General features: G+C 41.2%; 1 protein-coding gene across 1 annotated transcript in view; it reads left to right on the top strand.

Moving 5' to 3' along the window:
• Nucleotides 1-26641, top strand: part of grm2b (glutamate receptor, metabotropic 2b) — a 37668-nt gene that overhangs the window by 9766 nt on the left and 1261 nt on the right. The window contains exons 2-5 of the mRNA XM_079578197.1: nucleotides 3204-3789; nucleotides 19535-20372; nucleotides 20491-21554; nucleotides 24797-24983. Coding sequence (XP_079434323.1) covers nucleotides 3289-3789; nucleotides 19535-20372; nucleotides 20491-21554; nucleotides 24797-24983 — 2590 coding nt within the window. The 5' untranslated portion in view covers nucleotides 3204-3288. The remainder of the gene's footprint in view (nucleotides 1-3203; nucleotides 3790-19534; nucleotides 20373-20490; nucleotides 21555-24796; nucleotides 24984-26641) is intronic.

Genomic DNA, 26641 nt, shown 5'->3' with positions numbered 1-26641 from the left:
AGAACACATCGAGCCTGATCTTATGTTTCAGAACACAGACGGGAGACTGGATGTTAGCGCGATGAGGGGGGGCAAAATGTGTGAGCACTTGTTTCACGCCCTCACAGAACGACTGATTCTTTTTCCTTATACAGTATTTTTGCTGTACTATCTCGATCTACTGCAGCTTTCTCTTCTTCTCTTATAAAAAACGAGGTTTGATTCTTGGAGAGTGTGGATTTTGTCTCTGATACTCTCCTGCAAGCTTTCATAATATTTGCGTACAGTACTTCATCTTTGAGCACTGTGTTCTTCTCTTCCTCCTGTGTCTGCTTTTCTGTCTGGAAGCTTCTCGGCGCTTCTTCTGCTCCCAAGCATGTGATGGTCTCAGATTTTTCATCCTCCAGGTGTTTAGATGCCGTTAGAAGATTCCCGTTGTCAAGTTTGAACTGTCCATAATTCGACCTTCAGCACCTCAGTATTCATCGGGACGTTCTCTTTCTTTCTCTTTCTTCCCTCTGCTGCTGTAGGGAATTTTAGCGTTCCATTCAGAGATGGAGTCTCCGGTTCTCCTCGCGTAGACCCTAGTTTTCACATTTCAGAGTCTGGTTGCTGACGTCCACTGTCTCTTGCAGAGTTTGTGAGCGATGGGTTTCCTCGCAGAGAGCCACTTCTAATGAGGTCCTTTCCGTTCGCTCTCTCTGCAGCTGCTGTTGTAAAGTGATAAGTGAAGTCATAATACTGAATATCAACCAATCAGCTTAACTGTGAGCCTGCTCAAACCACTAACCTGAAGGATAGTGGGCTGGTGCCTCATCTTAATGCATCTCTGTGTCACTGCGTGGATGAAGAATTTACACTTTGTACCAACTGTCCGGCGGGGGGAAAAAGTTGGTCCAGCCATCTTGAATGGGTTTGAGAGCCCAAATCAAACTGGCAACTATAAAGATAATTGCTCAGAGCTTGTCACATTCATCATATCCAACATAAGCAAAGTGAGGTGTGTCCCTGCAGGTGTTCAAACCTATAGGGGGAAACACAGTACCAGTCACAAGTTTAGAGACACTTTTTATTTACCGGTTTTTCTTTATTTTCAACACTATTATGTACAATTCTCATAGTCTCAAACTATGAATGAACACTTTTATAGGGGAAAATAAGGATGAAATAAGTTTATAAAGCAGTCACCTGCAATGGTTTTCAACAGTCCTGGGAAGTGAAAACCATCTATGGTGACAACATCGTGAAGCTCATTGTGAAAAGGTCAAGCGTGTGCAAAGCAATATAATATAATATAATCAAAGTGAAAGGCATCTATTTTGAAGAATCTACTTCACTTATTGTTGTTTTAAACATAATTCATATGTGTTCATTAGGGTGTCCCCAAATTTTTTGGGGGGGAAAATGCTAGTGCGGCCCCCCTAAAAAGTTTCACTATGACACCATGAAACTACACACCAAATTTTAGATTATTTGGGCAACATTTAGAGGTCCCCCAAGGTCACTGAAGTTTTACCATTATGACATATACTGTAGGTGACACTGCAAGCGTTTTTCAAAACAGTCTTGTATTATTGTTATTGCTAATGTAACAACATGTTTATGTTCACAGCAATATTTTGCAAAGCTCTCAGTACTTTTACTCTGCTCACAACTCCACTTAAGCTGAACTACATGTCCGCAAGATCGTGACGGTTACACTTTAGAAAGTCTTTCATAACATCTGGACCGTATGGAAGGCGAGCTCCATTTATCGTTTCGCATGGATGACCGAGCAACCAGACCTTATCTGTACTTCCAGTTCCAGGTGATGCTTAATTGTTTTGGCCATGTTGCTGCAAACAAACATTAATGTTAGACACATTATACTGTTCACAGTGAGCAAACTTGTTTACTGTTTAGGATAAATGTGTCTGGTTTTCTAGTTGAAGGCCTAAACAGTAAACCCTAGCAAAAAGCTTTTCCTAAATAACTATTTACTCCTTAACCCCCACCTGAACCAAGCACATTTTCTCTAGTTTGGCTTTACCCACATCTTAAAGCTTCTTGAAAGACAAGCGTCAAAACAGCGAAGCAAAGCAACAAAAGAGCGACAAAAACGTGCTGGAAAAGCAACGAGAACACAATAAAAAAAGCACAAAGAAATACAAAAATAAAAAAGCTATGAAGAAAGGCCCCACTCGGTCAGCGGGTGAGCACAACAGGCTTCAAACTTTCCAGTCTTGGACTTAATAATATTTTGAAGGATTTGAGGGATTTTTAAATATCTAATTCCAAGCCTGATTTATTCAGCTTTGAACCAAAAAAAAAAGCAGGCGGAATTTGAGTTCTTAAAGATCTTTTCACTTGTGATTAGTTCATTGAAACAGTATAACAGCAACAGTATATCCAAAATATCCTCTGAAAAAATCTTAGTTACTAATATGTCAATAAAATAAAACATATATTTTAATCTGGCTCAATTCATTATTTAGATTTTGTTGCCCAAAAATCTGCAATTTTGTTGCCATTTTGGCCAACAATTGTGACCTGCCGCAGTGTCACCTATATGTCACAATGGTGAAACTTCAATGACCTTGGGGAACCTCTAAATGTTGCCCAAATGAGCTAAAATTTGGTGTGTAGTTTCATGGAGTCATAGTGAAACTTTATAGGGGGACTGCATTGCAATATTACAATTTTCCAAATTTCACTGTATAGCCTGGGACACCCTAGTGTACATTCATAAGTTAATGTCTTCAGTGGGAATCTACAATGTAAAAAGCATTGTTTGTTTGACTTTGTAACTTTTTTTTATTTATTATTATTATTATTATTATTATTATTATTATTATTATTGTTGTTGTTGTTGTTGTTGTTGTTGTTGTTGTTGTTGTTGTTGTTGTTGTTGTTGTTGTTGTTGTTGTTGTTGTTGTTGTTGTTGTTGTTGTTGTTGTTGTTGTTGTTGTTATATTTTAACTTTATTTACAGATTGTGATCTACACAATAAATCTGCTTTGTTTTATAGGAAAAAATATTCTGGCAACAATAGATTTTATAGGTGTTCCACTTTGTATCCAGTTCTATGCTCCGTGAGAAAAAGCTGCTAGATAAAACCATCTCAAGTGTTTTGTTAACATCAATACAAATGCCATTATGTGTCTGTAGCATATCTTTGGATCACATTAAGCTCTTAGATTCTGCCAGATTAACCTTTTCATTCATTTTATCTTTTGTTTTCTCAGGCTTTTCCAAACATGCCGGAGCAGCTCCCATCTTGGTGAACTTTTCGCCTCCTTCAACGTGCTCAAGGCCGCCTATAATTTGACCATGTTTATCACTTTACTGAAAAACACTAAACACGCCCAGTATTGGCCTCTTCAGGTGCTACTGCTTGAACTGCTCATCCCCGGCGTCCTGCCAAGCATGTCGAGACTCCCCCCTGCGGCCAAACGCGAAATCATCCTCGAAGGGGACTTGGTGATCGGCGGACTGTTCCCCGTTCACGAAAAAGGCGAAGGCACGGAGGACTGTGGTAAAATAAATGAAGAGAGGGGCATACAGAGACTAGAGGCCATGTTGCTCGCTCTAGATGAGATTAACTCTAACGACCGGGTCTTGCCCAATCTGAAGTTGGGGGCCCACATTCTGGACACCTGCTCGAAGGACACCTACGCTCTGGAGCAGGCCCTTGACTTTGTGAGGGCGTCCCTGACTAAAGTGCACGACCCCGGGTTCATCTGCCCCGACGGCTCCCGGCCCATCCAGAGCGAGGTCCCACTGGCCATCTCTGGAGTGATCGGAGGCTCGTACAGTGATGTGTCCATTCAGGTAATACCTCAGTCGAGCGTCAATAGTTAAATGTTCATGCTAAATGTTATTTTAGTGACAATTGACATTAAAGGTGAAAGTGAAGTGAAAAAGTCTTAAAATCTTAATTTGTGCATGATTGACCTTTTAGTGACTCAGTGGCATTATGGGTACAGCTTGGCACCTTTGCTTTCCCTCACAGTGGACTTCATGACGACCCAGGATCAATCATTTTTAGGGGGTTCATACCAGAAACTTGCCAGAAACCCAAAAACAATTGATTCTAGAGCTGCACCTATATCTCCACTGACTAAAAGGTCAAATACGTTAAGTTTGTTTTCACAAAAATAGTTACATAGTGCATTTTTAAGCTGTAAAATTTGTTTATCTACACAATTGCAAAACCTTACACAACAGAAACTATTTGGGTTGGTTGTACACAGTTTGAATATTATTTCACTATATTTACTGCACAATTGCATTCCTCTTCAATCAGCAGCCATTATTTTTTAGCCCCTGGAAATCAGACCAAAAAAACCCCCCGCCTGGACTGATTAACCCTATTTTCTTCAGAAATAATTGCAGTGGGTGGGCAGGTTGCAAAGGGTAAAAGACGACTGAAAGACCCTGATTTAGTGACATCAGGTCTGAAACATATACATATACATATACATATACATATACATATACATATACATATACATATACATATACATATACATATACATATATAAAAACTGTTTTTACATTCTGTTGACGGTAAAGAGAGCTACATTCTGCTCTAACACTGTCTTAACCTCTTTTCCTCATCATGTACAAAAATAGTGACTGACAGTTTTCGCGCTTGACGTGAGAATGTGTCGGGAAGAGAACTCCGAGACATTTGAGTTTTTCAACATGCTTTCTGCCCCCTATAGACTTAGAGATGTAGCCCAAATGCAACACAACTTCGATGTATTTGCTTTTGAGGCAGAGCTTCGTCAGTGGCTTCACGTCCACTTCTGAAGAGGCCTGACCTTTCACACGCGTAGGAGCCAGAGGCAATACAGGAGGCGATATTAATTAATTCGATTCCCTATACCCTCACAAAATATGATTGCCCACAATAAACTGGGAATGTTTGTGGGAAACATTTCACTGCATATACAGAGCTTCACATTTAGTAAAGGTTGGGGAAAATTATGTTTTGCTGGTATTTTAAGGAGGAAATAAAAAATCATGTTTATTCTATATTCAGTGGTGATAAGCTACAGTATATATACAGTGGGAACCAGATGTTTACATAAAATTTAAAAAAAAGAATTTAAAACAATATTTCTATTTGTCAAATTCCAGAAGAACGAGAGATAGAATTTTATACACGGTTTTATATTACTTTTTAGCATTGCCTTTAAACTGTATAATTTTGGTCCATTGTTCCATACAGCCCTGGTGTAGCTGAGCCACTGTAGGCCATCTTGCGTGCACATACCTTTTCATCTCTGCCCATATATTTTCAACTGGATTGAGATCAGGACTTTGTGATGACCACTTCAAAACACTGACCTTGTTATCCTTAAGCCACTGTGTAACCAGTATTGGCCATATGCTTTGGGTCCTTGTCTTGGAAGACCCATCTGCGCCCAAGCTTTAACTTCCTGGCTGATGTCTTAAAGGGGGGGTATTATGCAAAATTGACCTTTTCAAGCTTTACATCATGTTATTATGTCATTCCCTCATTAAAAACATGCCAGAAGTGTTGCCTTGGCACATTCACGTATTTTTGAGTAATCTGTAAAAACGATGGCAGCCATTTTAGGGATAGGTTTGCCTGAGTCCTCCTAGGAACGCCCCCACCTCCTGGAGACGCCTCCGAGCTTTCGTCACCAGCCGAGTAACCAACCACTGCTCCTCAGCAGAACCCCCTCCCCACTGATGCCACAGACAGCGTGTGGAGGGGGCGTGTCGGAAAGAGTCAGAGGTTCTTAAAGAGACAGAGGCCTATTTCAAGACATTCGATACAGCCATTTTGAGAGAGCAATTTTATACAAGGCAGTTCTTCTAATTTACTGCATTTACAGACCAACAGAAGGTTTCGTCTTCATTGTAGTGTGCTATAGACTGGTGCTATGTGATTGAAACAAGCATAATACCCCCTCTTTAAGATGTTTCTCCAATATTTCCACACAGTGTTCTTTCTTCATGATGTCATCTATTTTGTGAAGTGCACCAGTCCCTCCTGCAGCAAAACAACCCACAGCATGATGCTGCCACCCTCGTATTTCACAGTTGGGATGGTTTTCCGGTAACTATGGACGATTCCCCCTTTTTCCTTCAAGCGTGACGATGGTCATTATGGCCAAAAACAGTTTTTCCTTCAAACCACTGAATATGTCTCCAAAAAATAGTCTTTATCCATTTTAATTTGTTTCTTTTGGAGTAAGAGCTTCTTCCTGGCAGAGTTCCCTCTCAACCCATGTCGGTACAGTACTTCACTCTGGACAATAACACACTCTTACCAGATTAAGCATCTTCACCATCATTTGTTCTTGGGTTGATATTCACATTTCAGACACAGCACGTTCATCTCTGTGACACAGAACCCGCCTTCCTTCTGATCTGTATGATGACTGGACATTTCCATCATTGTTTGAACCAGTGAACGTGGAACCTTGTCTTGTGTCTTGAAAGTGTCTTGAAATTGCACTCAAGGATGAACCAGACTTGTACTTCCAAGGACATGACATCGTCATCTGGGCTTTCCCAAATTGTTTCAAGGTATAGTAATCTTAGTGTATGTAAACTTCTGAATTTGTAAAAAGTAACGAAACAATTTGTAAAAAAAAAAATCTTTCTCTCTTTCTTTTGGAATTTGACAAATAGAAATATTTTTTAAAACTCAAATTGACCTAAAAAAGTAATAGTTAATTCTGGTTTCATGTGAGACAGGGGGAAAAAATGCAAATGTGTATTTTTATGAAGTGCATGTAAACATCTGGTTCCCATTGTAGCCGCAGCTGCCCTTGGCTCGACCGATTGAAGTGTGGTTGTCAATCTGCTCCATCGGACCCTCGGCCATTGGTTTTGTACAATTAAATAACCACCCAAAATAACAATATGTTTCAAAAAAAGAAAACATTTTTCTTCTCAAATAAAAAAGAATGAGCAGAAACAGTATTACCAATGAATAATAATGAGAAATGTTGGGTATTGCCATTCAATACACACTATTTTCACTACAAAGACTGAAGAGAAATGTGACCAAAATAGGATCAAAATTAAGTGACCAACATATTATTGTGTATTTTCCCTGCCCTTATAAAAATCAAACCTAACAAAAAAAACGATGACTTTTCTGTCGGACGTTTTTTCTTTTCTTTTCAGTGCCTTTAGCGTCTGGTCTTACACTGTAGACATCTCTTTGCTCCGACGCTCCGGTCTGGTTTGACTGACAAACAGCTTTATTTGAACACGTCTGTATCTTTGAACGAGACCACTTCTCACTCCGTTTGAGAGCTTTGACAGAATGCATCCTTCAAGTGCCACTCTCCTCTTTTTAACAAAGCCGACCGTGAGAGCTACGAGGAGCTTATGGTCAGTGCTTTACACAAACTCGCCATTTAAAACAGAGAGGGCACTTTGTGAAGAGCGGAGGAGACTAATGAGAGGATGTGCTGGTTCCCATCTGCAGGGTATCTCCATTTGAGAGGTGCGCACATGAGGAGAGAGGGAGGGAACGAGTGCAGAGGAAGTATAAGAGAAGAAGAGGAGAGGAGGGGGGAGATATAGGAGGAGAGATTTGTAGCGATGGCACTTTCTCAGCAGCCTCAAAGGAAAACACTGTTAATTTGCCAGCTCGAGTTTTTGGCAGTTTAAGCCTTTTGCTCAATGACAGTTTATTATTTCTTCAAACACAACTTCTCATTTTAGAAAAGGACAAAAAAAAAAAAGACATCTGTGCTGTATCATCTGATTGCAGGTATTGCTGTACATATTTAAAATGCAAATCGGAACCAATTGTTTTCCCCAAATACAGTATACAAATAAAATGATGCAACTGAATTCATTATATCGGGACCAAAGTTATGCAAATAAATAATAACTTTACTTTGCTTCCCAAGGCATAAGGGCTTGATTCACATTTTGTTGCACAATGTACTACCTACAATGGATCACACAAAGATCCTAAACCATTTCTAAACCTGGACTGAACTCAACCTGACGACATAGGTCTGAATCCGGTCTGAAGAATGAATTAGGACACCAGGGCAACCACCTGTTCACTAAAAGGTCAACTACGCACATATAAAAAAAACTAAAAAGTTTCTTTAAACATCTTTAAAGGTCTGAACTAGGTCATTTTGACTCAAGGGCCACATTGGGTTTGACACTCTGAACAGAGAGCAGGGGTGGGTGTGCGGTGGTGCAGGAGCTCAGAAAGGGGCCAGGTCGTGGAGGGACACTGCAGTGAGGAGTTTGAACTGAGCGCGCTGAGGGATGGGGAGCCGGTGAAGAGTATTTTTCCTCTCCATTATGTAATTGGTTGTACAATATTCCTCTCTCCCTTTGTCTTTTCTGTCAGTGTAGTATTTACTCTCACGGACAATTAATGAGTTAAAAAAACTCAAGGGCATCTAGGACCAGGTCTTTATTGGAACCAGGCCACAATTAGAGACAGGCCTTTATTTCTGTTAAAGCAAAACGGACGACCAGGAAAATGAAGAAAAACGAGATTTGTGTCCATTTGCACCTAAAATATTAGGTTCATTTATTAATTAACATTTCAAACCCTCTCCCAGCGGCTGAAACATTGACGCCTTTTATTTTGTTGACAACAGGAAGTGTTTTGTTGCTGTTAGCGGAGCATTGACATCAATGTCACTGCAGGTTTCTGTTTCGTTTTTTACCGCGGACCGGATTATTTGTTGTTATCTTGAGTAAAGGCGAGTTTAGACGGAGCGTTTGTGTTTGTGATCGATCATGAGACTGAGAAGACGAGACGCTCGCGCTGATCGGAGGAGTTATTTTGAGGCGTGGGACTGACCTGCACACGGAGCAGCTGGACGTGCTTTGAAGACGTGATGGTGACTTTATTAAAACCCTGGAGGGTCACACAACATTTGTTTCTTGCCCTGTTTCCAAATATAGTCACAGGAGGTTTGAAAAGGGGCTAAATCTGTGTCAAAGTTACGCTCGGATCAGCTCCTCCGCAGCGTTCCCCCTCGGCCCCGGTTCCCGTTTGTTTACTTCCTGCACGTGAGTTATCATTTACACTAGTATGGGACAAATTTCTAACATGGGGAATATTTCTACCGCTATAGTTTCTAATAAAAGCCCCGGCCTGTTTTAGAGACCGGCTTTAATTTGCCTCTGCCAGCCGCGAACCCGGCCACTGATAGAGACCCGGCCGCTAATGGAATACAGGCCAGTATTAGAGAATTTACGGTAGTTCTACTTTAAGTATTGCGGTTCTTAAAGCAGTACTAAGTAACTCATGACCACAATGGAGATTTTTTTTCACTCAAACTTGGCTGTAAATACTGTTTAAGTGGTGCTAGCCCGCAGTTAGCTTTGCCCGTTAGCCTGAAAGTTGCAATGGTTGTCTTCTGGCCAGAGACGCCAGGGGGGGGTGAAAGACCCTTGTATTACCCCCAGAGGGACTACGGAAAGGATTTCTTAAGGTAAACAAGTTACTTAGTACTGCTTTAATTTCAGTGAGAACAGTTGTGTTGGTCATCCTGGTCAACTGATCTGATCTAAGCTGTTGGTCAAATGCTTCAAGGAATGGAATATAAAGCTTAACGGGCCGCATGTGGCCCCCAGGCCTTAGTTTACCTCATCCCTTCTAATGAAGCTTAAATCTGTTTTGTTCTGTGTCATATATAAAACTAAAACAGTATATTTTCCTCATTAAGTGACTCCGAGTTGCCCACACTATGAATCCAGAGCAGCCACAAACAGACAGGAAACAATGCATCTCTTTAATTACCATTAGGCGCGGTACAAAAACACAACCCCGGTTTCAGATCTCGACACATTACAAGCCTTAATTTGCTTTGAGACTCAGCTCCTCTCTTCAGTCATGCCCAAGAAATCCCACATCCAGCTGTAATTTTCCCACAAAACTCTGCGATATGAAGGGTTTTCCCAATAGTGACAGAACCGCTGGTATCTTTAAAATTTAATATCGCCCAAAAAGCGCCCACTCGACCCGTGTAAGACCGCATGACAAACACAGAAAGCGCAGTCGTGAGGCAAGCTTCAATAACCAGAGCTCGCCTGGTCCCTGTCTGATATTGATGCTTTAATATTTTAGGTTTACTATAGTTTATTAAATCGCGGCGGAAGGAGTTCAAAGAGGCCTGTGTCTTTATTGTGTTTTCGCAGCTGGCACAAAAGACAAATCTTCAAAAAAGTGTTGTGATGTCATATAGCTTCACACCCCCTCCCATCCCCTTGTCTCCGAATTGTTATTTTTGAACTGCAGGTTTTAGCACGTTGGTAGCACGCTGCTGCATGTGTTAATTAGCACTTCACAATGTCATTCAGAGTGAGAGGAACATTGTTATGGCTGGAAGGTGGGCCGAAGTCAGGACCTGCGCGCTCGATAATATTATGAGCATATTGATCGGCAGCCATAATTCTTTGCTTTTTCTGAGAATCATTTCTTTCTTCCGCCTCGACATGATGGTGGTGAAAGAGACTTTGCATAATGTTGTGAAAAGAACGCGGCAAGTTTTCAAACAAACAAAAGTCGGTGAATTTAGAAATTGAAAAAAAAAATGTGCGACGTGGTGAGCCGAGATTCCTTGAAAGCAGCACTAAGTAACTTGTTTACGTTAAAGAGACTACACGGAATTTAAAAAATGATTTAATTGTAATTAATTTGTAGAATGAGCCCAGTCCTATTCACAACAAGTTCCTCCAAAATCCTGCACTGTCTTTATATACTTAATATAGAACCTGCAGCTACGCGTAAGATCTGAGGTGGCAGTAGTGAGAATAAAAATGACCAACTTGCATCTAGTCCCTTTAATAAATCCTTTCCGTAGTCCCTCTGGGGGTAAAACAAGTGTTGATGGGATGATTGGAGGGTCTTTCATCTCCCCCCGGTGTCTCTGGCCAGAAAACCACAATTGCAACTCTGCTGCCGACGGGACAGAGGCTCCAATACACACTAATGGAATCACAAAGAAGAAGCTAACAGGCTAACGGGCAAAGCTAACTTCGGGCTAGCGCCACTTGAACAGTATTTACATCCGAGTTTGAGTGAAAAAAAAAGATCTCCATTGTGTAATTGGATGTACAATATACCTCTCTCTTGTTGTCTTTTCTGTCAGTGTAGTATTTACTCTCACAGACAATTAATGAGTCAAAAACCACAACATGCTACGGCACCTGCAGTGGCGCTTATGGCCTCTAGGGGCATGAGTTACTTAGTACTGCTTTAAAGCTCACTGTGTAACGTTCCAGGTTATTTAATTCGACGTCACAAGAACAAGCAAAACTCAAAACATAAACAAACATGCGCTATATGACGTTACCATTGTAGTATAACTCTAATTTCTACTTTTAAAGAGTGGAGTGGTATGTCAAAAAGAAGGATACTTTGAACCGTCATGATCTCAAACCGCACTAATTGCATCAATCATTTTGTCCTCGGCGATTACAGACCCGTATTAAAATTTCATAATAAAAATCTATTCCTGCGTTTCCTGAAGCGCTCTCAGCCAACATGTTTTTCACACTTGGCTCAAACTTGTTTTTTTTGCACATACTGTAGTGTAGATTACAAAAGCTGGAGGCTCAAAGCGATATTTCAGAACTGTAAGAAAGAATGGATGAATCTCGTTTCTCAGGTTGGTCTCTTGGACGAGACTGTTCGAAGGTGGGAGGAAAATTATACTAAAGTGGAGTGAGTTGACTTTTTCATGAGAAAAACAATGCAAGAAGAGCGGTGAACACCTACGGTCACAGTAATGAGTCACATAAGGCCAGAAAAACTTAAGAACCAAGTATTCATAACCCCTGTCTGTTCTTATGTTATGCTGAAGTCAGACTGTGAACAGGATTTTCATTATTATTATGTTATATTATATTATATTATGTTTACAAAATTATGCTTGTTTACATGGAGGTTGCATTTCTGCTGGTTTCATGATGTTAGCAGTGTATGAAGTGTTTCTTTCCTTCAGTGCTATTCAATCTGTTATGTTAATTCACTGTTTGTTATACCTCATTCCTTCAGCGTTTACTGAGCAGCACTTAGTAATAACAAAAACCACTATGAAAATGAATATGTAGCTTTCATTTAAGTCTTTTTTTTTCTGTTGGTGTACTTGCCTGAGAGGTGAATTGTTGATTACCTGTGTGGGTGGCTGCGTGCTGTGTACATTTTACCGCACCTTTAGGATATAAAAAGAATTGCAGCACTAATTTGCACTTACCCTGCATCACAAAGCTCTGATGTTGGACATATGCATAATGTTGCACGCTCAATTAATTCTAAGACTATTGTTTCCTGCGCTCCTATAGACTTCAGTCATCCATGCCTATAGCACGCTTTAGCCTTGATGCTGTGGTCTTTTGTGGGCACTGGCATCAAAGAACACGTTGTTACATGCAATATGCAAGCATGTCATAAATCACAACCAGAGGAATAATTTAGTGGGTGTTGGACATTGACTGCACTGATCCCAAATTGGACCTAACAATTAAAGTTACTGTACATAAAGCCATACCCTTTTCACAGTAGCGATGCCATTGAAGCGCTAAAGCAATCTATTATGTGCAGCTCTTCGTTAAAGCTGCATTATGGAACTTTTTATGTGGAAAAATACTTGATGTTAGTGTGTATTGACCTTTCAGTGACCCAGTGGCTGTATATAGGTGGTTAGCATGGTGCCTTTACTTTGTTTCTGGTAGGTGTTCTTTGCTGATGAAACAATCTCCATGGTTACACATACAACTTGAAAACCTACCGGTAACCCTTAAAACAATTGATCCTGGAGCGTTATAGAGGTCGTTGTGAAGTAAAGTGAAGCCACCATGCTAATCACATACAACCACTGGGTCAAAAAGGTCAAATGTGCACAAAGACCCTTTTTGTGTTTCTGCATAAAAAGTTACATAATGCAACTTTAAGTGCTAATAAACTACAGGAGACCACCAGCCAAAGTAAGAATCTGGTGGGGGAGAACTAACTCCAGATATTAAAAAGGTTTGTGAATATAATTTCATAGACAAAGGATAGACCATAAAACATGTGTCTAAATAAGTGATGTAAATGATTATCTCTTCAAGGCACAGTATGTTTGAGCGAGATACGCAGCGTCTACATACCATGCAGTGCACAAAGTTGATTTGTCGAAAGGTCAAAAGATGTGTCCGAGTGTCAACAGAACACTGTCTGCACTCTGCAATATCCAGTCAGTCTGTTTAAAAAAGTCTCTGTAAGAACAGCAGTGAACTCTCCACATGATCTCTGCTGTACATGTATTCAGGCCTTATATCCTTGGGAATTTACATGGACTTTTCATGTTAAAACACACGGCAAGGACATGAGTCATCAATGCTTTGTCATATTTTGGGCTTGTAACAAAATGTCTTACTTCTAAAGCAAACTAAACTGACAAACTCAACTGCTAAACTTGACATTTAACACCAGTTGACAGTTGCTAAATTACACAATAAAAGTAATCATAAAAAATATTGTAAAAAAAGAAATAGATAGAATATATCAGTGAAATGAGAATGTGAGAATGCAGCTAAATTAGTAATATACTTGTTTTATGCACATTAACAAGAATGAGAAAAATAATAAAAGTCAATATAAATACTCAAAGAATGGGTGATATACGTATGTGAAGATAACTCTCTCTGTTAATAATAGTGCATTATTAACAGAGAAGCATTGCCATGAATGACATAAGATCATCTATTACAATGGCGTGAGGTATTGAACAGCTCTGATCAATCAGGTGTTACATTGAGTAAAACAATAACCAGAATGATGCATCTTCCTGTTTTAATCACAACTTTAAGCCTGATCAGTGAAGTGTCTGCACGGTGAGAAATCCCCTACATGTCCTTGCTCAGTATCACAGGTTTGAGAGTTTCTCACGCTCACCTCGTTGGCCTTGTGTTTCTAATCGTCTCCTGTTTGCCCTTGAAAATGCATGCACTCCCTGCAGTCTGCTACCTGACATGTTACACAGGATTTCTGACAGCCCACAGCGGAGAGAGGGCATAGTCCCCGCGACCCAAACCGCTTTGGCCATATGTGTCTGCGGTGCACGTCATAAAGCCAAAAGATATGGTAAACAAAACACAGTCCAAACCGTGGAATATAGAAAACATGCTGGCATAAGGATGTTGAAGAAACTGCATTATACATACAGTATTTATCTAAACCAACTGCAGGGACTTTGATAAGTTAACTCAGAATGCTCCTTGTGACCTTGTGGTCTAAAGTCTAGTTTTTACTTTGCTTACTTCTCATTGATTAATGTAGGCTTTTTTCTACAAAGCAATTTGTCCATAGATCATCTATACTTTATTGGATTCTTTATTGGAAATATTTTTGGACTTGAATGCATGTGACATATATGATTTCTTAGTGTAGGAGTGCTCCAATGGACTCTGCTCTAGATTCAGATTTTCATATTTGATTTATTCAGACATTTAGACATTTCCCATGTAAAGAGAGGAAAAACATATACATAAAACCTGAAATGGAAGAGTACGCAGAAGCTTATTGTGGCAATCTTCTTTGCCTGGTCCAGGTGACTAAAGGACAGGCACCAGGCTGTCAGGATTCTGAACTCTCTCCCTTCCCTACTCCATCTCCATTTCTCTGAATAGAATCTTATTTACAGCAAAACTCACTTTGATGTTTATAATTTCCTTCGTCTCATATAAGAATATCTGATTTAAAATCTCTTTAGTGGATTCAGTGCCTGACTTTAAGGTTGAACATTGAACATTTTTGCAACTGTTTTTATGAGACAGGATTAAAAGACTGAGAGGAGAAGTTATTTGTGAAAAGACGTGGTTTGGACTGTAAAACAAGTTATGGCAGAGTGGAGCATCAGCACCAATTGTGGAAGGGGTTAAAGGATTTTATTCTGAATGTTCAAAAATATGCACACGATATAAAATATAAAAAACACTTTGAAGGCTACAGTCAGGCTACACAAACGCTGAACAGGAAGTAAAACAGTTATGAACTTAAAAAATAATAAAATAAAATAACAACACTAACTGTTTGCAGTTATCTACGCGCCATTATGTAACCATAGTCGTGAGTGTATCTCAAAGTTCCACATGTTGCCTTCAGTTGGAGAAATTCCCAATAGAGACACAGCGGATCAAAGGGACACTGCAGCAGCACTGTACATCACCAGAAACCTCCCTTTAGTAATGAGACTCATAAATAATGAAACGAAATAAGACGTTATGTGGTGGATAATCTCTATGATTTATGAGCAATAGCCGGCTAAAAGGCCATTCATCTGGTATGGTCCATGTGCCACAGTGGAAAACAAATGGTCATGTCCAAATCCTATATGATGATCTTAGATAGATAATTCAGATATGATGCAGTAGGCGGATGGAGAAGTTGGTGAAAGTGGTTCAAAGGAAAAGTCAGGGGCAGAGCTAGAGAGGCTGAGGTTCTTTATGGGAGGGACAAGGATGAAGAGGATAATAATGAGAGCGATGGAGCCGTTCCGTCAATGTAGGCTACTTAAGTCGTTATATTTTGAATGGAACAGTATTAATCTGCCATTTAGTACTTGCAAACATTGTCCATAGTCCAACCATGGCTAAAAACAATATTAAGAAAGTAACGCAAAGCACAAAAATGTAAGTGAAAGTTGTGCTTACACTGAGTGCCACTGTATACTATTGTCTGAGACCTACTATACACTAACCTTTATTGTTTTACTCATTTTCTGAATGATTATATTGCTACATTGTTACATTTGTTGTTGTGTCTGGTCCTCTGCTGGCATTTTACACCTTGCCCAGGGACTATAGAGCTTGTTGTACTTGGATCTTCTTTAGTTCCTTTGCTCATGAGGTGCATTGACACTATTACGGTAGTTAATTTAAAATCTGTGAAAGTACAGTTTCTCTTTATTTTCACACCACTGATGACTAAGTTCTAGTTTCCACTGTTTGTGATTCGAGAGCGAGCCCACCCGTTCACTGCCTTCCACTTCCACTAGCATCATTAGTGTAGGTTAGTGTAGTGTTGCTAAGTTGTAAATAGCTTACATAGTGCTTGTTAAGGGATCGTATAAACACATTTATGTTTTGTCCCTAACTGAGTAATGGACAGATCAATTCCTGCTTCTTTTATGTTTCTCTTCAATATACCAAAATAGATCTTAATCGTAGAAAAGTGACCTAGTGGCCATCCACCTAGAAATCACAGTTTCATACTTTTTCTGTCTCTCTTGCATACCATAACCAAAGCCCCTGCATTGCATCACTTACCTACATTTTCTGCTGTGAGAGGGAGAGATTGAGAAGGGTGTGTGTCACTGTCAGTCTCTATAAAACAGGGAACCTCCTCATTATCATGCTTCAGCTGACTCCAGAGGTCTTCAGACACTGTGTAACCTGCTGCATTCGAAAAATAATCGCAGCATTACTATATAACATATAGCCTCAGAACTGCACCAAGTCATCAGAGCAAAAATACTAATGTGTTTAGCAGGAGAAATGTCCGAAATGCAACTCCCAACTAATGGCATTTAGCGCTCTCGCTTCACAGCTCGAAGGTCCCAGGTTCAACTCCCACCTGGACGGGGCCTTTCTGTGTGGAGTTTGCTTGTTCTCCCCGTGTCTGCTCCTCCGGGTGCACCAGTTTCCCCTACCACTAAAAACATGTACAATAGGCCAGGATGAATGAGAGTGTGTTTGAGAGTGCACATGGGGGACGACGGATGGAAATTAGCCCATGGCTACAATCCGGTGTGGCTTGTTTACATGCCTGAGACCCATGTATGTTTACTAACATGCACCAAATAAACCAATAAATAAAAATGGGAGAAATAACACTATTTATGATTGTCTTGTAGTAATATGTTGTTGGCTGTAACAATGTTTTTGCACTGCACGAGAGATTCATGTAAATAACTACTGTATCCTCTAACCACTAAAGGATGGAACCAACATGGCTAAACCAGGAACCACACATTCCACACTGAGAAAAAAAAAAAAAAAAAACAGTCCCTAAAAGAAAGCCATATACATCTTGTGTGTGTTCATATATATGCACACTCCCAAACAAATAAATAACATAAATACAGGCATAGAGACACTTCTATAGGCCTAGGAGCTCTTGCCTGTGGCAGTAGGGACTGTGTGATCATTACCCAAGATGCATCTCATGCGTTCTTTTGCATCTTGCTGTATCTTCATTCTCCATTTTTGATAGACACTGACCACTGCCAGTCATCTAACTATTTGTCCCTTGTTAAGTTAAGGTACAGTCTATTGTCCTTGTTAGGAACTTTGCCTATTTGTGCATTTGACTCATCTTTCCTTGAAGATAATCAGTCTGGGCAGAGGATAGTGCAGATCAGTGCCAGGGGACCCATCTGCAGATCTGGACCCAGGTTTGATCAGGACAACATACATATAACTGGAGGATTTGACCTACTGCTCATGATTTTGGTTGATGGAGGAAAACTGGAGCACTCGCACAAAACCCACCATGGAGAACATGAAAACTATACCTGGAAAGGCTTCACACAGCGCGGGATTAGAACCCTGGCCCCTTTTTTTCCATCAAAAATTGTCAACTTAATTTACTGAAATCGTGTTTTTTCCAGCAAACACATCAATTGTGAGAGCAAAATATGCTGTCTACAATATAATTATAAACAAATGCCACAATGCTCAAAGTTATTTACGTATACCTTTAAGTGATGATAATGCTCGGTCTTGGTGTTTTCCTTAAATAGATTACATGTTCACTATGTATTCTTTATGCTTAGAGCTAGTTGCATTTGTCTACATTCATTACATGCAACATGGTGTATTTACTGTGCACTGGCCCTGAGGAGCTCACCACAGAAGCCTCTCCCGCGCTCAGGGTCTTCAGGCGTTTCAGCTACAAGAGGTTGAACATATTCTGTGGCAAAAGACTAAGCTTTGTAAGTCCCAGTACTGGCAGCGGTTCAGCTTTCACGTTAAAGTAAAAATCTACAAGTGGATTTTTTGTGACCGACTGCAGCTAAATGAAATCTGCACTCAGGGATGGTCTGCTGTAATCATGCAGGTACTGGACTTGAAAAAAAAAAAGTTCAACTATACCACATACATTGTAGCAGGATTTTCCAACTTGCAGCTCAGACAATACCAGCTCTCTGCCCCTTTCTTAGTAGCTCTCCATTCCCACATTCTAATAATATGAGGCTTGATTCGTTGTCATGGCAAAATAAAAAGTATTTTCTCTTTATGTAAAAACTGACTTGGGTGTTGTACTCCTGCACCTACATCTCATAATTATACTATTATGTAGTAATTCATTCATCTTTTTCAGTTGAGCAGCTGAGTTTCATAATATTCAGCAGATGATACAACAAAACAAAAGAACAGATATGATGAAAGGAGTAGGCAGAAGAGCTTTTAAGCGCCTTTCAAATCAACATATTTGAAAAAGTATCAACATTTACATTCAGTTACCATATACTGTACGATGACGATTGAAATATATGTCACATAAGTACAAACAGTACGATACCATAATATACATAATTTCACACTCAATCATCAAGACATGAGGACCATGTACACAATACTATTACTCCTATCTTGTTTTTGTAACCGACTGGTGTGACGACAGAAGGGGAACTCTGATTGGCACAGAACCCGCACCAAGCCCGCCCTCTCTCAAACAGTGCCCTAGATCTCCATGCACCATGCACATTTAGACCACTATCATGTGTCATAGTTCATGTTCTTGCACCTCACAAACTGCTGATTGTCACATCACGAAAAGAGTAGGATTCCATTGAGATCCACGGGGACGTATTGTTTGGGTGAGCTGCGGGCGTGAAGTGAAGCCAAGAAGAGATGATCGTTAAAACTCTCAGGTTCTCACTAATCACTGTCTCCAGAGAAACTTCCCTTTACTGCTGTAATGTAGTATGGGAAAATAATTGCTACGGCTCCATATTATGGGTTTGTCAGAGTGAAATCAGGGCAGAGAAAGATGGTTTTAATAAGCCAAAGATTTAATAATTTGCCGCTGCTGGTTCACTGACGAGGCTGCAAAGCAAATGCCTTTATTGGGTTAGATGGACTTCGTAATTGCGTAACCAAATAAGGTTTCAAACAGGTTACTTCTCCTCACTTTCCAAAGTAGCTGGAGTTAGAAGTGTTTTAAGAATAAAACAATGATTGCATTAAGAATGTTGAAAGTGTGTCTGTCGAGGGTGTAATAGGGAAGTATTTCAGGCAGATTGTGTGCTGTTGTGGATGGATTTCAGTAGATAGAATGCTATGGGGACACTCTGGAAGTTTATTCATCCTTCATCTGAGACAGTTTCAGACTGTGACAGTGTTGAAAACTCAAGTTTGACTTTCTATGTGCATGAAATTTTACCCCATGAAATGACAAGGATGTTTAAAGCAGGCCACCCACTAAGAAGGCCTCCAAAGGAAGTAAGAAAATAGGACAAACATTCTGTGTGGCATGATATACGTTCATTGTGTTGTTTCCTCTCTCTTATCATATTTTAACTACAAACTTTTCTTTGTGTTTGCGTAGGTGGCCAACTTGCTGCGGCTCTTCCAGATCCCTCAGATCAGCTATGCCTCCACCAGTGCCAAACTCAGCGATAAGTCTCGGTACGACTACTTTGCCCGCACAGTGCCCCCGGACTTTTACCAGGCCAAGGCCATTGCGGAAATCTTGCGCTACTTCAACTGGACCTATGTATCCACAGTGGCATCCGAAGGGGACTATGGTGAGACCGGGATAGATGCGTTCCACCAGGAGGCTCGCACCGGACAGATCTGCATCGCCACATCGGCCAAAGTGATCCGCTCCATGAACAAACAAGGCTACGAGAATGTGATCCGCACTCTACAACAGAAGTCCAACGCTAAAGTGGTGGTCCTGTTCACCCGTAGTGAAGATGCACGAGAGCTGTTAGCCGCTGCTGCCCGGATGAATGCAACCTTCATCTGGGTGGCCAGTGACGGATGGGGTGCCCAGGAGAGAGTGGTCCGAGGCAGTGAGACAGCTGCAGAGGGGGCCTTCACAATAGAGCTGGCCTCGTACCAGATCAGAGAGTTCACCGACTATTTCACCAAACTCAATCCCTACACCAACAATAGGAACCCCTGGTTCAGGGAGTTCTGGGAGAACCACTTCAGCTGCAGCCTTCAGGAGCCGGGCTGCAGCGAGCACAGCCTCAGAGATGGAACGTTTGAATCAGAGTCCAAAATCATGTTTGTGGTGAATGCAGTGTACGCCATGGCCTACGCTCTGCACAACATGAGACAGGCCGTATGCTCCAACACCTCCAAGGTCTGTGACGCCATGAAACCTGGAAATGGAAGGAGGTTCTACAAGGAGTTCATCCTCAAGACAAAGTTTGAAGGTCAGTTTAACAAAATGCTTGATCATAGAAACATAGTATTCACAATTTTTTTTATTCCACTTGCACATTAATTAACAATTGTTTAAATCCTCAATTATTATTTCTGACTCTGCTTCAGCTCCATTCAGACCTCCAGACACCGAGAGCATGGTCCGGTTTGACTCTATGGGTGACAGCATCAGCCGCTACAATATTTTCCACTACCACAAAGACGAGGGCAAATTCATCTACAAGAAGGTTGGCTACTGGGACCAGATCCTAACCCTAAATACTGCTCTATTGCCCTGGCGTGGACAGGTCCCTCCAACATCCCAGTGCAGTGACCCGTGCAGGAAGAATGAAATCAAGAGTATGCAGCCCGGAGATGTCTGCTGCTGGATCTGCATACCCTGCCAGCCATACCAATATCTTCAAGATGAATTCACCTGCTCAGACTGTGACTATGGACAATGGCCTTTGGAGAACCTAACTGGCTGCTATGACTTACCAGAGGAGTACATCCGCTGGGAGGATGCCTGGGCTATCGGGCCGGTCACCATATCCTGTTTGGGCATCCTCTGCACCCTTTATGTCATAGGTGTCTTCTTCAAAAACAACGAAACTCCCGTAGTCAAAGCAAGTGGACGCGAACTGTCCTACATTCTGCTACTTGGCGTTTTAATGTGCTATAGCATGACTTTTATCTACATTGCCAAACCATCCACCACTGTCTGTACTCTGCGGCGACTAGGCCTGGGCACCTCCTTTGCGGTATGTTACTCCGCACTGTTAACTAAAACTAACCGTATTGCCCGAATCTTCGGTGGGGTAATGGACGGAGCACAAAGGCCAAGATTCATAAGCCCCGGATCCCAAGTGGCCATTTGCGGAGTCCTGATTTCCTGCCAATTACTAGTAGCAATCGTTTGGCTCTTGGTGGAGGTGCCGGGGGTGAGGAAGGAGGTAAACCCGGAGCGAAGGAATGTTGTGACCCTCAAGTGCAACAGCAGGGACACCAGCATGCTCATGTCGCTGACCTACAACTGCGTCCTGATCATCCTCTGCACCGTCTACGCGTTCAAGACCAGGAAGTGCCCAGAGAACTTCAACGAGGCTAAGTTTATCGGCTTCACGATGTACACCACCTGCATCATCTGGCTCGCCTTCCAGCCCATCTTCTACGTAACAGCCAGTGACTACAGGGTATGTAAACTTTAAATGGGACACACACCTTAACTGTTTTGTTTTAACCCCCACCTCAACCAAGCACATTCTCTTCAGTTTGGCTTTACCCAAATCTAAAAGTTACACATTTTTTGTAACATTTGAGTCTCTTTTTTGTAACATTTTAGTCCCTTTATTGTGACATTTTAGTCCTTTTTTTGTAACTTTTTTTTTTTTTTGTCACACTTTGTCAGACTTTTGTTGCTGTTTTTCAAGAAGCTTTTAGATTTGGGTAAAGCCGAACTGGAGAAAATGCACCGGGTTAAAGTGGGGGTTCAGAGGTTAATTGTCAGGGGTCTGCATCAAACTCTGTCTGGACAGAGTGAATGTTCATTATAAGCAAATGATAAAAATATCAAGCACATTATTGAAAACGGCGTGTAAGAAAACAATGTAATTGAGTAATAATAATAATGCATCGGTTATATATAGCGCTTTTCTGGACACTCAAAGACGCTTTACATTGCACTATTCATTCACTCCATACTCGGTGGTGGTAAGCTACTATTGTAGCCACAGCTGCCCTGGGGTAGACTGACGGAAGCGAGGCAACCAGTCTGCGCCATCGGCCCCTCCGACCACCACCAACCACTCACTCACTCACTACATTCGCTAGGCTTCCTGGTGTTCCCAAACGGTCTCCCATCCAAGTACCGACCAGGCCCTTCCCTGCTTAGCTTCCAAGGTCTGACGGGATTGGGCATCGCAAAGGCAGTATGGCCACTACTTTTACTTTTACTTACTTACTTTTACCTGTCATGTTGCTTGAAAATTCCAAACGGAGCGTGCTTGCGACGCTATTTGAAACATCTCTGACCTCCGAGTTAGATAAAACCTCACTGCACCGCGCTGCATTAGAAGTTAATAAATACATCCAACTACTATATTCTTTTACATTTTAGGTGTATTTTATACTTAATTTGTCAACTGCCCATCCGGAGCAAATGTTGCTACATCCACCGCGGGCTAATGACAACGACAAACTCTGCTCTCTACTATAACTGTTCAGATTTATAAGATATGTTCAAGTATCATGTTTTGTCTGATTTTCACCAGGTTTATAGCCTACTTTTTTCTCTTTCTCCGTCATGAAACTGAAAAAAACATCATTCCCAGATCTGACGAAAAATAGAACGCTGCATTAGCCTGTGATGTATTTTATGGGGTCACATTTTCGTCTGGGGGGCCCACGTTTATCTCCTGTATGAGGATAATAAAAATCAAAAATATTCCTTCTCCCTGTGCCGTTAGTCAGGATCACGTTGAAAAGACTGAGTAGGTTAAGATTTGATGAAAATAGCATACTTTCCAATTAAAACATAGAGCATGAGGTAAGTAATCAAAAGTGACTTCAATGCAAACTGCTTGGCTGCATTAACCTGTACACCGGCATTTAAGACGATATGAATATGCACACACTGTATTGCTGTATTGTTGAGTGAAATGATAAATTTACATTAAATTTTCCGGTGAAAATGTATAGCCAGGGGAAGTAATCTATAACCCACTGTTTGCAATGTAAGACAAATAGGACAAAACAAATGCAACACACAGCTGACAAAGCATGTAAATTATGAGCATTGAGCCTTGGGACACACAGCGCCTGCCATGCGTCTGGTGCTGTAAATGAGGACGCCTTAACGCGATCATGTAAGAGTTGTACTGTCACAACATTGCTTCAACTTTGCACGACGAGTGTATTTCATAAACAGGGCAATTAAACTGCCAACGACACAACAAATTATAATTCACGAGTCGTTTTTGACATGTAAATCTTGCAAGTGAAGGCAACACTGCGGATATTTCCTGGTTCTACGTTGCTAAACTGCTCCAAAAGGAACAAGCCAGTGCAACCATGCTCCTAATGGCATATTAAAGTCCTTTTACTTAATAGTGGCAGTATACTGAACTCGTGATGGGAGCAGCCTTTGAGCTTTGACATTCCACCCATCTCCAAATCACTACTCCCAAGTGAATGCGATTTGGCAATACACATATGTTACAGCGAAGGAAAACAGGAGTGTTCAAGAGCATTCCACACAAAGCACTGTTGTTTTTTCCACTAGTTTGTTTATAAAAGGCGGTAAAGTTCAAACAGCCAGCAACTTCTCATATATCCACTGTGCTGCTGCTGCTGTTGTTGTTGTTGTTGTGCAGCTGCCTTTAGCCGGGATTTTGCTCCATGCTGGGGCTCTGCAAATAGAAGTTGGTGGACTGCGGGGGTGACCGGTGGGGTGGGGAGTAGAAGATGACCCTAGCAGTCAGCTCACATTAGCTGCTGAAATATGACTAACCAAAGGCCCGACTTTCCAGGACAACCAGCTGCGATCCTCCAAGTGACTGCTTCCGCTCATAACGGCACATTAAAATTACGAAGAGACTTAACAGGAAATGTAGATGAGATGTAAATATTTAAGTGCAAGAAGCTATGGGAGGTTGAGCTGCAGGATATAGTGGCGACGTAGCATTAAGGGCACAGTAACAGTATGTGACAGGCAAACATTACTTTCCCGCTCTCTCTCATGCAACCGAGCTAGAAATGTCACTACGTCAATCACTTGAAATATTTGAACAAACTACATAAGCCCAAGTCAACGGTTTGTTCCTCGCTTCCACCAGTGCATACTGTTGTTGTGTACTTGGGCAAGACACTCAACCTGCCGTGCCCACTGTGTCTGTGTACACTAGTGTATGAATTTGAATGGCTGGTGGTAGGTATTTTCCGAGTCAGTCCAGTTTTAACCAACGTGAGCAAAAGCACATTATCTTCCCACTATAAAATAAACATCAAAGCAGAAACTTATGTTGATATGAGACATACAAAAGTCTGTTAACACAATATGCTCCATATTTAATCAAAAGGTTTGTCTCTAATCTCTTAACCTCTTTGGTGGTCATCACTAAAAATAATTTTGTTTTATTTTTGCCCAGAGCCCTTCTCAGGAATTTCACCTTGTCAGATTAAAACCTTTGATTGCCCAAATATATGTGATTGATGCCAAAATATTTCAATCACAGATCTCTTAATTGGTAAAACACCTCATTTTGAATTCCTGAAATTATGTGAATATTCTCATTAATTTGATAGAATCAATTAAAAACTAAAAACATTTGTACATTTTACACTGTGTCCCAGCTCTATGGCAGTCAGTTTACTAATAATCTGTGAAATAAAAGTATGTTGCCAGCACTCATCAGTGTCCATGACTTTGACTCTGCAGGTGCAGACCACGACTATGTGCATCTCGGTGAGCCTCAGTGGATCTGTGGTGCTGGGCTGCCTGTTTGCTCCGAAGCTGCACATCATCCTGTTCCAGCCTCAGAAGAACGTTGTCACGCACCGAGTGACGACCAATCGCTTCTGTGGCACCGTCTCCACCTCTGCCCCCAGCTCCAGCTACTCAAAAGGTCAGGCTGTGCGCCTTCACACGTATGATATGACAAACACAAAAGATTTGCCTGCAACCACAGAAAGAGGGAAAGGATCTCACAGTGTTCTCAGCCTCCTAAAGACATGTTTACTGTTTGTAACAGCGACAATCACATCAGCCATGTGCCATCCTTGAGGCTTAAGTTAAGTTTGGGTAATTCATGTGTTTAAGCTTTAAGCAAAATTGAGCATGTTAATGTTTGTGTAAGCTCTCAATCATTCTCCATCAAAAGGTTTTCAATTTGTCATGTGTACTGTTTTTTTTTTTACATGAAGATATTTACCCTCTTACCATCATCAGCGATTGTGGCAGTGATTATGGAGCTTTCTTTCTTTCTACAGTAGCGTTCTTTGACCCAAAAGCAATATAAAGGGAACTATCATGCAAAGAGTCTGAGGCACAGACAATGAACTTGCTGAAACCATGTCTGTGTAAGCAGGAACATACTGTATCAGACATCCACAAATATATAGGACATTGAACAGGTGACTGCAGATTTTTCAATTAACAATAGGTGGAGCCACTGACAAGTTAAACGTCTCCCTACAGAACACCTAGCAGTACAGTTCACAGCTAGAAGGTTCCAGGTTCAATTCACGGGCCGGGCCTTTCTCTGTGGAGTTTGCAAGTTTTCCCAGTGTCTCCGGTTTCCCCTACCACTAAAAACATGTACGATAGGCCAGGTTGAGTGAGAGTGTGTTCAAATTACAGAAATATGGCACCACATGATGAATCTACTTAAGGAATTGCAATTTTAATTAGAATACACTGCATTCCAAATCATTATGCAAATGATATTTTTCTCAGATTTTCTAAATTGTCAACAAAATTTACTTAAGACTTTAAGAGAGGGTCATTTGAATAATAAACCCCCCCAAAAAGAACTGAAAATGATGATGAATTTGCTGCATTAGGAGGTCATATTTACTGAAATCAAAAGCTAAACAGGTCAAGTTACATTTTAACATAGGACTATTATTGGATAGCTGCTTCAAAATTCTTGTATCCATTAAACTTGTGAGTTTTTGAAAATGTTCTGCTTGGATTTCTTTGCAGGATGTCATAATAGCCTCCCAGAGCTGCTGCTTGAATGAAAACTGCCTCCCACCCTCATAGATGTTTTGCTTGAGGGTCCAAAGGTTCTTAATAGGGTTGAGGTCAGGGGAGGATGGGGTCCACATCATGAGTTTATCCCCTTTTATGCCCATAGCAGCCAATGATGCAGAGGTATTCTTTACAGACATGGTGCATTCTGCATGAAGATGATCTTGTTTGGGGAAAGCACGGCTCCTCTTTTTGTACCATGGAAGAAAGCGGTCAGTCAGAAACTCCACATATTTTTCAGAGGTCATTTTCACACCTTCAGGGCCGACCAGCTCTCTCCCCATGACTCTGGCCCAAAACATGACTCCGCCCCCTCCTTGCTGACGTCATAGCCTTGTTGGACATGGTGGCCATTCACCAACCATCCACTACTCCATCCATCTGACCATCCAGGGTTACACGGCCTCATCAGTGAACAAGACTCTTTGAAATTGAGTCTAGATAGAAGGTTTATGCACAACTGCAAGCCTCTGGAGGGTCCTTCTCCTTGATGTTCAGGAGACTTCAGAGGCACCAGCAGCTTCAAATACC

Source organism: Gobius niger, assembly GCF_951799975.1.
Source record: "Gobius niger genome assembly, chromosome: 20".
NCBI lineage: Eukaryota > Metazoa > Chordata > Actinopteri > Gobiiformes > Gobiidae > Gobius > Gobius niger.
Note: the sequence above shows the minus strand (reverse complement) of the source record. Positions and strands in the feature narration are given on the sequence as shown.